Source organism: Elephas maximus, chromosome 22 (assembly GCF_024166365.1).
Source record: "Elephas maximus indicus isolate mEleMax1 chromosome 22, mEleMax1 primary haplotype, whole genome shotgun sequence".
In the NCBI taxonomy this organism is placed as follows: Eukaryota; Metazoa; Chordata; class Mammalia; order Proboscidea; family Elephantidae; genus Elephas; species Elephas maximus.
This window is the reverse complement of record NC_064840.1, coordinates 70,885,847-70,898,606: the sequence shown is the minus strand read 5'-3', so window position 1 is coordinate 70,898,606 and position 12,760 is coordinate 70,885,847. Positions and strand designations below refer to the sequence as shown.

The following is a 12,760-nucleotide window of genomic DNA, read 5'->3' as shown; positions in this document are numbered from 1 at the left end:
AAAGAGAAGTTTGATTTCAGGAAATTCTTCCAGCCTGATGAGAAGTAGCAACAGGAGACTGAAGAGCTAATAATTGATATAGGAACTCTGAAATGATCTATTGCTTGAGTTAACATGATTAGAAACAGTTGTTTGGCCCCAATATAAAGCCAATATGAACTATTCATTTCTTAATTCATTGCTTGCCAGTGACCTGGTTATTCTCGTATTGTTGCCCACCCCTACCCCTGTCTTTTAAAGGCCTTTTATTAAACTAAAACCAAACCCATTGCTGTCGAGTTGATTCCAACGGGTCACTATAGGACACAGTAGAAGTGCCGCATAGAGAGTGGCTGGTGGATTTGAACTGCTGACCTTTTGGTTAGCAGCCAAACACTTAACCATTGTGCCACCAGGGCTCTGGAAGTAATGGCTTAGGAAGTCTATTTTTCTATCTCACTCTCTCTCATACATATGCATCCATTCACTCATTAAACCAAAAAGCCAAGCCCATTGCCATTGAGTCAATTTTGACTCATAGCAATTTACTCACTAGTTGAATTAGAATTATAAAAGGACATTTCTAAAAGTATCAACAATCTTTATACTGTACTATTTAGAAGAAAACTGTTTCATTGACTAAGAGGACATTTTTCTCTAACAAGGATGGCATGAATAGTAAAACCTTAGAAATATACTATAAATACCATACACAGTCACTTGAAATGTATATTTGGGTATTTTTTTTACACAAGTAAATTTGGAAACAGACTAGTTCTAAATATAAAATGTTTCATATTTTGATTTTCCTTTTATAAAGATGCTTTAATTTTTGATGCTATGATAACGCCCTATTTTGATACCATAAAAATGCCCACTGAAGTACCCCCCTGGTTTAGAAGGGGTTCAGTACCTGAGTTGGGGAACAATGGCAGAGAACAGAGCTAGAGATCTCTGCTCTTAGCAGCCTTTGGTTGATGCATTCATATGTACAAACCTGGAAACAAGAACAACCTTGTCACTGAAGGAACTTTGAGGGGGCAGCGTCTCTCTAAAACCATAGCGCTGTTAAAAAAAAAAAAAAAAACCCAAACCCATTGCCATGGAGTAGATTCCCAGCCCTCATAGCTACCCTTTAGGACAGAGTAGAACTTACCCCATAGAGTTTCCAAGTTAGTAATCTTTACAGAAGCAGACTGCCACATCTTGATCCTGCAGAGTTGCTGGTGGGTTCGAACTACCAACCCTCCAGTTACCAGCCAGTCGCTTTAACCACCATGCCACCAGGACTCCTTACCCATTGCTGTCGAGTTGATCTAACTCATAGTAACTCTATAGGACAGAGTAGAACTGCCCCATAGGATTTCCAAGGAGCAGCTGGTAGATTTGAATTGCCGACCTTTTGGTTATCAGCCAAATGCTTAGCCACTGTGCCACCAGGGCCCCACCAGATCAGCTCAGGAATTTGTGAGTCCACCAGTTTACAAGTTATTTTGACTATCTAATGATCTAACATAAAATAATTCCGTGCTAGGTAATCTTTCAGTGTGCATCTTGTTTACTGTTTCATGAATGAGTCGTCTGTCTGTTATACGTTAGTTAGAATCTTTGATGCTTAGGTACGTAAACCTAAGATTGCAAATATTAATTATAAAAAGGAATTCATGTGAGGTTTGAGTAATATGAACACTTTTCCCCTTAAAGTCTAAAACAACAAGTTACTATCAGACTAAGAAACCTGGTTTCCATAAAGTCTGCCAGCTGTTTCTCATTAAATAATGCAAAACTAATGTTGCACCTTCTGAGAGTGCTAAGCATACAAACCCTAAGAGAGGATGCTAGAAACTCATTTTCATGCATATATTTCAATTCTGCTGATGCTGAGGCTGGAAAAGGGAAACACAAATTGCTGGCTGTTAAAAAATCCCCTTGGAGTTTTCACAGTGATAATGTTAAGTTAAAATTGAATTAAGTTGGCATTCAGAGCTTTACTCTCACAAAGATTACCCTATGGAGTTTTTGTTCTTTCTTGTCTTCTCATTTCCTTTCCCTTTTCTTTCTCTACCCAGTACATGCACTGAAAATAAAGATAGTCCCTGTATATTCTCACTTTAAAAATAAATTTTTACTACATAAGGCAGTTGGAATAAGAACTTTGTTTAATATTTCATAAATTCTGCAAATTTTGAATGCCTTAAGTTCCTTCCTAAAGGTAGTACATGTGCTACTTTGGAAGAATGTCCTCTCCGAGGCTATAGAATTCCAGTCAGCTAGTATTCTGTCTCTGTGAAGTCTACCTAGAATTCATAGAATGTTCTTTGGAGAGGCCTTAAATGGCATCTAGTTAAACCTCCCAGTGCAGTGGTGGAACCTTCACTGTTAGCTCTGACAGGTTGTCATCTAGGCTCCCCTTGAATACATTAAAGAAACGAGAGCTCATTGGTTCGGATCAGGCCGTACGTGGATCAGTATCTGATCTGTGTGTCATCCTTCGCTGTTGTTCTTAGCTGCTGTGGAGTTGATTCTGATTGTGGTGACCCCGTGTTTGCAGAGTAGAACGGCTCCATAAGGCTTTCAAGGCTGTGACCTTTTAGAAGGACATCCCCAGACCTGTCTCCTGAGGCACCTCTCGGTGGGTTCAAACCACCAACCTTTCAGCTAGTGGTCAAGCGTTAACCATTTGCACCACGGAGGGATAGATGGTCCTACTTTACAAAAGAATTTAATCAACTAGAGGGTGACCAGGAAGGTAGTCAGTAAATTCTCCTGTGAAAGCAGTTTAGGTAACTGGTGAGGTTGAGTTTAAGAAGAGACCAAAATGAGTGTCTGCCAGAGATAAGTAGAAAAATACTGTACTGGCGAGGAGGCTGAATAAATGATGCCTTCTGATCTCAATATTCTGTTATTCTTCCTTGTCCTCATTACCTACTATTTTTATACAGTTTCTTTTATTAAGAAGCCCCACATTTCTGGGGCCTTTATCCAATGGTATGGTCACGCTGTAGTTATTGGTAGAATTTAATGTATGATGACCTGTGGATCAAAGACAGTCAGAACTACCAAGGAGACCCCTGCCCTGCAGGACAAACTCTTCCTGCCATTCAGCCAGATTAGTCCATATCTGAACACCCTATCCAGAGCCCGAGCACCCAAAGAGGTTAAAGAGTACTTTGTATTTTCAAAATGTTTTTATATCTTCCATGTCATTTTAGCCTCAAAACCGCTCTGTGAGGAAGCTGGGACTATTGTTGAACCTCTCCCCTCCCTTTTAGAGATTGTGGCTTAAAAACATATTAATACGTTAGAACTACAGGGATGGTTCATGCGTGTTAATGACAAATAACGAATTGCAAAGAACGTGAATTTCCAGAACACCTAATTGTGCTCATGCGGAACCTTTACATAGATCAACAGGCAGTTGTTCAGACAGAACAAGGGGATAGTGAGTGGTTTAAAGTCAGGAAAGGTGTGTATCAGGGTTGTATCCTTTGACCGTACCTATTCAATCTGTGTGCTGAGCAGGTAATCTGGGAAGCTGGACTATATGAAGAAGGATTGGAGGAAGACTTATTAATAACCTGGGTTATGCAGATGACACAACCTTGTTTGCTGAAAGTGAAGAGGACTTGAAGGACTTACTAATGAAGATCAAAGACCACAGCCTTCAGTATGGATTGCACCTCAACATAAAGAAAACAAAAATCCTCACAACTGGACCAATGAGCAACGTCGTGATAAACAGAGAAAAGATTGAAGTTGTCAAGGAGTTCATTTTACTTGGATCCACAATCAACAGCCTTGGAAGCAGCAGTCAGGAAATCAAACAACACATTGCATCGGGTAAATCTGCTGCAAAGGACCTCTTTAAAGTGTTGAAAAGCAAGGAGGTCACCTTGAAGACTAAGGTGCACCTGAGCCAAGCCATGGTATTTTCAGTGGCATCATACGCATGTGAAAGATGGACGATGAATAAGGAAGACCGAAGAAGAATTGACGCCTTTGAATTGTGGTGTTGGCGAAGAATATTGAATATACCATGAACTGCCAAAAGAATGAACAAATCTGTCTTGGAAGAAGTGCTCCCAGAATGCTCCTTAGAGGCAAGGATGGCGAGACTGTGACTTACATACTTTGGACATGTTGTCAGGAGGGATCAGTCCTTGGAGAAGGACATCATGCTTGGCAAAGCACAGGAGTCAGTGGAAAAGAGGAAGACCCTCTATGAGGTGGATTGACACAGTGGCTCCAACAATGATCTCAAGCATAACAATGATTGTAAGGATGGCACAGGACGGGGCAGTGTTTCATTCTGTTGTGCATGGGGTTGCTGTGATTCGGAACCGACTCGATGGCATCTAATGACAACAACGAATGGTCCTGATGCAGTCCCCTGTGTTGAGACCATATCTGTTGTTAGATGTGTTTAGTACCGTGCCTTAGAGAATAACTGACAAGAGGGCCAGGACCAGAGGAAAAGTCTTATCATGGGGAAGAAAGCATATTATTATAAAGGGATCTAGTAGTTGTATTCTATAGGAGAGAAGTTAGAAGACGCCTGGTTTTTAGAAAGACGTGAATAAAGTAGCTTTTTGTTTGTTTGCTCCATTCTACTTTGTGATATCAATTTTCAGTCTCCTTAAAATCTCTTTGTAATAATAGGCCAAGAGTTGAGAAACTTCAAGCAAACCGCCTAATCTTCATTAGCCTAAACTATCCCTTCAAAAGACAAGCATCAGCAGTGAGATGTATTTATTTCCGTGGAGTCGTGCCCATATTGATTCTCTAGCTTTTCCTTTGTTTAGACTCTGATTTGAGTATCACTGTCTCAGAGAGCTTCTTAGCTCTACCTAGCCAGCAGATTAGTCATGCCTCTGTGCCTGAGGGACCTTTAATAAGCTCTGATGGTGTGTTCATTACATTTTCTCAGGAACTTTGTATTAATGGCTGATTTACTGTTTTATTTGTAAAAGGGAAACACTGATCTGTCTTAACTAAGTGAGAGGTTTGAATGAGATGTGGTTTGATAAGATAGCCAGAGCAGAGGTAGAAACACCTAAATGTCCATTTACAAATGATTGGAAAATAACTATGTACGTGCAAAAGAAGTAGTACACAGCCATTACGAAGACTAAGATAGACCTATATGTACTAACATACTAAATGGAAAAAGCAAATTGTAAAGAGTATGTATGATACAAACCTACTAGTGTAAAAAGAGCAGCAACAGAAAGAACTCAGAGGAAATGCACACACACACACGCCGATACACACAGGAAGACGTCCCGAGTGGCACGTGTGAAACGTGTGAAACCGGTAACAGTGATTGCCTTCAGGAAGGGAGGGTTGCTGGGCTGGAGGGAGAAACAGAGAACGCTCTTTGCTTTTTATTATATACCTTTCTGTACGAGCTGAATTTTCACAGAGAGGATATGTTATTTTCATGGTTTAAAAAGGAATTCTACTGCAGAGGGAATGGTGAACAAATGAGGCCAATTAAAACTGAATAAATCCCAACAACAGTGGAAGACCAAGTATTCCTGAGGAGTAGGTTTTGGGGGAATACTAGGAGCTAACTTTTGGACATAATAAGCATGAGATACCAGCTAGATGTCCATATGGTGATATCAAGTCAGCAGTTGGACTGTAAGAGCCTGGAGTTCAGCAAGATGGACTGGGCTGGAGATAGAACTGAGGAGTTGTCGGGTTATGGTTTACGCGCCACAAGACTGCATGAGATCCCCAAAGGAATGAGTATAGATGATGAAGGAGAGTGGTCACTTCAGTGTGGAAAAGATGAGGAGCAGCCAGCAAAGAAGACTGAGAAGGGGTGACCATCAGGGTAGGAGGAAAACTGGGACTGTGGTGTCCTAGACACCAAGAAGCAAAACATTTCAAGAAGGAGGAAGTGAACGATTATGTCAAATAATGCCAGTAGGTCAAGTAAGAAGATTGATAAATGACCGTGAAGAAATAGCATCTAAGTGTGTAGGATATTTAATAAGGTGATAACTTATTAAGTTATAATTACATAGAAACTACCATTTGTTAAGCAGTTTTTATGTGACATATACTGTATTAGGTGCTTTATATAATTATTGTTAATCCATAAAACAACCCTGCATGGTAGGAATTTATTTGTAATTTCCATTTTACAGTTACTGGAAGCCAAGGCTTAGAGATGTTAAAAAATTAGCTCAAAGCCAGAATGCACACCTGATCTTTACTTATTTCCTTCTACCATGCTGCCTGGACTTGTGTGACAGTCATTCAGGGGCTGCATCCACTGTTTACAACGGGCTTGTCAGGTGTCACTGTTTTAGCTGTGCAGTTTGTTTATTTACAGGACAGGTTAAAGCTAACTTAAGTGCTTTATACTGAGCTGCAGATCTATTTTATAAAAAGCAAAGATAGATATATTGAAGTTTGTTTTTTTCTTACGGCTTGAATCCAACCTGTTCTCTTGGCTCTAGAGGAAGCTCTGAATTATGAGATTTATTTAAATAAATATTCTTTTTTTCTGTAAACATCATATAATATAAAGATACAGATAAGTTTTTGCATTTGCAGTTGTTTCATAGTTTTCCACTGTATGTGCTTTTGTCTTTTAAAATATTCTCAACAAAAACATTTGTTGTTAGACTAAATCTGACATTCACAAACTGGCAATGTTACTGTCTTGTATACAGTGATATCTTCTTAAATGTTTGCTTCTTGTGTTAACTAGTTTACAGTCACCATGAATTATCAAGTAACAGGCATGAATATTTTACAAATGAGTCTGCTTTATTTATTCAAAACTGAAATTACACTCTGTCAATTATCCCAGCAAGTAGAAAATTACTTTTATCATTGCTTTGTACTACATGATCACCAAGGACCTTCCCCCAGAGCACACAGAAAGAGAGAGCCTTCTCTTAGAGCTTGCCCCTTGAATTCAGCCTTCTAGACTCTTGAACTGTGAGAAAATAAATTTCTGATCTTTAAAGCCACCCAATTGTGGTATTTCTGTTATAGCAGCACTATGAAACTAAGACAGCTAGGATGAGTGATTTTATCCTAATTTACACACGAAGAAACTGGGGTACATGGGCAATACAACTTTTCCTAAGGGTTTCATAAGGCCTGGGAGTATAATAAGGGTTCTTCACATTCCTTTCAGGACTTTCTGAAGTTCTGCATGGTCTCATTATCAGCTGTGCATTGCTTGACGATATTTTCTAAACTTACAGACTCTCAGAACATATAAAATTCATGGAGTACCCTGACAATACTACGGGATAAGACAGTACAATATGGAGGACTTCTCTGGTCGCTTGTCATTTGGAGTATGTGAAGAAAATGAATCAAAAAGCTTATTAAATTTTAAGGTCCCAAATAGGAAACAGGAAAAATGAAGGAAAGCACATTAAAAAAATGTTAAATCTTGTGTGAAAAGCTGCTATAGTATTTAAACTTTAAGTAAATGAGCAAATGTGGAAAAATTACTATGGGTGCAAAGAAGCCTTTAATTAAAATAATGTTATTTCTGATCAACAGAAAAGATGAGGAGTTTGATTATTTTAATTACAATATTGAATTTAAGCAGTGATTAATAACTTGGTTCAAATTTAAATGTGACAGGAATTAGTCGGGAAGAAACTATATTTTCCTCCTGTATTTATACTATTTTATCAAGATATCAAGATATATGGAGCCCTGGTGGTGAAGTGGTTAAGAGCTACAGCTGCTAACCACAAGGTGGGCGGTTTGAATCTACCAGCTGCTCCTTGGAACCCTATGGGGCAGTTCTGCTCTGTCCTGTAGGGTTTCTCTGAGTCAGAATTGACTTGACAGCAGTGGATTTGGTATGTGGTACAGGATATATAAGAATGTATTTTATCAAGATATATATTACCTTGATATATTTCATTACATTCAATGTTGCAGATTTGTTTTGACCTATTACTAGCAGCCATATGGAATGAATAGAGTACGTTGTCCTTTTGTTTCCCCTAAAGTTTCTAAAAATAGTTCTCTAGGGATGCTTTTCAACCTTTTCTCTTAAAGAGAAATTTTGAGAACGAGATTTTCAGATAAGGCCTTATGATTGAATTGGGATTTAAAAGTTAAAACTTGAAAAATGGGCAGGATTTGAGTAAGATAAGGGACACTGTGTCCAGTCATGGGGTATGTGTGCCCTGGCGTGTCTTCTCCGAACATCGAGGACGGTTCATGTTACAAAGAGATAAGAAACAACGCAGGCTAGGGAGGGTTGGTGTGTTATTATTAGGTGCTGTTGAGTTGGTTCACACTCATAGTGACCCTGTGTACAACAGAACAAAACATTGCCCAGTCTTACACGATACCCACAATCACTGCTGTGTTTGAGCCCATTGTTGCAGCCACTGTGTCAATCCATCTTGTTGAGGTTCTTCCTTTGTTTTGTTGACCTTCTAGTTTGCCAAGCATAATATCCTTCTCCAGGGACTGTTTCCTCCTGATAACATGTCCAAAGTACATGTGATGAAGTCTCACCATCCTCGCTTTTAAGGAGCAGAAATTCTGGCTATACTTGTTCCAAGACAGATTTGTTCATTCTTCTAGCAGTCCATAGTATATTCACTCTTCTTTGCCAACACCATAATTCAAAGGCATCAAATCTTCTTTGGTCTTACTTACCCATCGTCCAGCTTTCAGTTGCATATGAGGTGATTGAAAACACCATGGGTTGGGTCAAGTGCACCTTAATCTGCAAAATGAAATCTTACTTTTTTAACACTTTAGAGAGAGCTTTTGCAACAGATTTGCCGGATGCAATGTGTCCTTTAATTTCTTGACTACTTCTTCCATGGCATTGATTATGGATCCAAGTAATAGGAAATCCTTGACAACTTCAGCCTTTTCCCTATTTATCATCATGTTGCTTATTGGTCCAGTTGTGAGGATTTTTGTTCTCTTTATGTTGAGGTGTAATCCATACTGAAGGCTATAGACTTTGATCTTCATCAGTAAGTGCTTCAAGTCCTCTTCACTTTCAGCAAGCAAGGTTGTGTAATTTGTATATCACAGGTTGTTAATGAGTCTTCCTCCAATCCTGATGCCCCGTTCTTCTTCATATAGTCCAGCGTCTGGGATTATTTGCTCAGCATATAGATTGAATAAGTGTGGTAAAGGATACAGCCCTGACACATACCTTTCCTGACTTTAAACCACACAGTATCCCCCTTTTCTGTTTGAACGACTGCCTCTTGGTCTATGTTTAGGCTCTGCACGAGCACAGTTAAGTGTTCTGGAATTCCCATTCTTGACAGTGTTATCTGTAATTTGTTATGATCCACACAGTTGAATGACTTTGCATAGTCAGATAAACATCTTTCTGATATTCTCTACTTTCAGCCAGGATCCATCTGACATCAGCAGTGATATCCCTCATTCCACGTCCTGTTCTGAATCTGGCCTGAATTTCCGACATTTCCCTGTTGATGTATTGCTGCAAATGTTATTGAATTAGCTTCAGCATAGTTTTACTTGTGTGTGATATTAATGATATTGTTGGATGATTTCCATTTTCTTTTGGATCATCTTTCTGTGGAATGGGCACAAATATGGATCCCTTCCAGTCAGTTGGCCAGATAGCTGTCTTCCAAATTTCTTGTCATAGATGAGTCAGCACTTCAGCATTGCATCAATTTGTCAAAACGTCTCAATTAGCATTCTGCCAATTCCTGGAGCTTTTTTTTTTCCGCCAGTGTCTTCAGTGTGGCTTGGACTCCTTCCTTCAGTACCATCGGTTCTTGATCATGTGCTACCTCCTGAAATGGTTAAAGATGGACCAATTCTTTTTGGTACAGTGACTCTGTGTATTGTATATTCCTTCCATCTTCTTTTGATGCCTCTATGTCATTCAATATTTTGTCCATAGAATCATTTAATATTGCAACTCGAGGCTTGACTTTTTTCCTTAGTTCTTTTAGCTTGAGAAGTTGGTTTTCTAACTCCAGGTCTTTGCACATTTCATTATAGTAGTTTACTTTGTCACCTCAAACTGCCCTTTGAAATCTTCTGTTCAGCTCTTTTACTGTACCTTTTCTTCCATTTGCTTTAGCATCGGTAGGTAGGGTGGAGTTTGATTAATGAGGGCCTTGAAAAACAAATAGGGGAAATAGATGGATGGCACTGAAGTTAGAATTTGCCCTTGAGATGAAGGAACTATCTCCCAGCCAATTGTGAAATTTGGCATTTCAAGCTAGTATTTTTCTGTGTATATTAATATCCATTTAAATTTGAATACAGATTAAATGGCAAAGCAAAAATTATTTATGTGAAGCAGGGACAGTAATTCTTTTTTTTCTTTTCTAGTCTACTCCTTTACATCTAGCAGCGGGCTACAACCGAGTTCGAATAGTTCAACTTCTTCTTCAGCACGGTGCTGACGTTCATGCAAAAGACAAAGGGTAGGTGTATCACTCGTTTCCTTTAAGTGGGTCCATTCATGGCTTGTTATTGGTTTTGTTTTCATTATCTGGTATGCTAAAAGTTTTAGCACTAAGCAAAGGAAGCCATATATCCCATTTCTTTATAGCTTACAGCACTTTAAAAATGTTTACAGCTTTGACATCAGACTTCATTTTCATGCTTCTATTTATTAATGATATTTCTCATGAATCAGTTTAATTTTATTACAATTCTATTATATGAAGTTAAGAGTTGTTTCTCTCAATTGCAGTTACTAATTTTTCAACTCTTAATTGCATTTCAGATAAGACAGATAAATAGAAAATTCTGATAATCTAGTAGCATGGCTGTCATATTTGTCACGTATGAAAGGATCATCTCTTATTAATAAAGCAAACTCATAAGTGTAAAGCATCCTAATTCTTTTTTCCTGGTGAAATAATCAAACATCTAAACTGAGAAAGCCTAAGAGGTCCTTAATGGGGGTGGGGGTGAGAAGAAAGCAGTTATGTCGTTTATTTTATGAATGGATGAATTTGGAAAAACCTCGTGCCGGTTTTCTATCTAGAATCCATGATATATGAGTTGGGTCTGCTATGACTTGGGTTTGCCCTTCTATGTGATGGGCTAACACTTCTCATTATCCCACCTTAAGATACGTAAAGCTAATCGAACCTACTCCCCAGGTAAAGCAGATTCATATTACACTTTTGTGTAGCATAGAGAAGACATGCCCTGGAGGAAGGTTTCTTCCACGTTGCCCCTTTCCATGTCAGGAACATAAAATGAAGAACTCAGTACCTGAGACAGTTTTCAGAAGGGGAATCTATCCATTTCAACTCTGCACTTTTGGGTGTTTTATTTCTCTCTTGGCTTTGCCAGGTTTTGTGCCGTACGTGAACGATGTCCCGATAGTATAGGGACATAAGTGCCTGATGCTCTTGTACATCTCTGGTTCCTTGTGCCTGTCTGACAACAGATGGGTATACAATAGGTGAGCCGTCAGGATAAGTACACCACAAAAAAGGGCTTCTGACTCATTTAGAACAATCCTTTGATATGCAAGTTATAATACGTTAGATATTTGATTCATATGCTGGAAATTACCACAAAAGTGACTAAAATAGTAGGAATATTTCCATTTACTACAAATTATCATTATTATTATTTTGGTAAATGCTTAATAGGTAAAACATGCCAGTTAGGACACGTCCTTCTGTTTACCTAAATGCTCTTTACGTTGGTATTATTATTGTCATCGTTAAGGACTATGATAAACATAACATGTTTGAGCATAAGCTGGGCTTTGAATTCTTGTATCAAAACTTGAAAGTATTTTTATAATTCTGTTGGGATTTACTAGATTTTTGTTTCTTAGCACTTCATGGATAAATGACTACAGGCTGTTGGACATTAAGTATTTTAATTTGCCTTTTTTCCTTTAGTGGACTTGTGCCTCTTCATAATGCGTGTTCCTATGGACATTATGAAGTCACAGAACTGTTGCTAAAGGTAGGAGAAAGTAAAAATACTGAATATTTTTTCCTTGTTATTTTCTAACTTGTAATGAATTTTCATGTTTTTGGGGGCAATAAGATTTTTAAGAGAATAAAATAGTTTTTAAAATATTATCATTGCCTAAAAAAATTGAAACCATTGTATTGAACTTATTTTCAGCTGTTTTTAAAGTTGGAATTAATTTACTGCCATTTCCAAGAGTTGTAACCAAAACTTATAGTGAAATTAATGTGTTCTGAGTTTTTTTTGATCCAGTGGAATGATCACTGACCTGGAAGTTTTTTCTCAATTCAGCATGGAGCTTGTGTGAATGCCATGGATCTCTGGCAGTTTACTCCACTACATGAGGCTGCTTCCAAGAATCGTGTAGAAGTTTGCTCTTTGCTACTTAGTCATGGTGCGGACCCTACCTTAGTCAACTGCCACGGCAAAAGTGCTGTGGATATGGCTCCCACTCCTGAGCTCCGGGAGAGATTGACTTGTATGTATTCATATCCTCAACTCAGTATTGCTTGGTGTAAATTAAAATGTCACATTTCTCTTTAGTTATTAGGGCTAGTGTTTTGTCTAATTGAGATAATTAGTCTTCAGTTCTTGGAAGTTTATAATCGTTAAAAGTTTATCACCTTCATTGCTAAACATATACTTTTCTTCATGAATTCCACAGGAATCTTACTTGTATACATACTTTGTATATATTTTGTGTTTATTTAAACCTGGTTCTAATTCATGCGTTGAGACTTCTTTTTTTTAAAGGCTAATGAGAAGGAGTCGATCCCGAATCCTTTATTGAATACCTGTTATGTGCCAGGCACTGGGGATGCAACAG

General features: G+C 38.4%; 1 protein-coding gene across 2 annotated transcripts in view; it reads left to right on the top strand.

The window, feature by feature from the left end:
- TNKS (tankyrase) overlaps positions 1-12,760 on the top strand; it is a 208,540-nt gene that overhangs the window by 117,338 nt on the left and 78,442 nt on the right. For both annotated transcript variants that reach the window (XM_049866889.1, XM_049866888.1), the window contains exons 6-8: positions 10,318-10,412; positions 11,859-11,925; positions 12,226-12,412. In XM_049866889.1, coding sequence (XP_049722846.1) covers positions 10,318-10,412; positions 11,859-11,925; positions 12,226-12,412 — 349 coding nt within the window. The remainder of the gene's footprint in view (positions 1-10,317; positions 10,413-11,858; positions 11,926-12,225; positions 12,413-12,760) is intronic.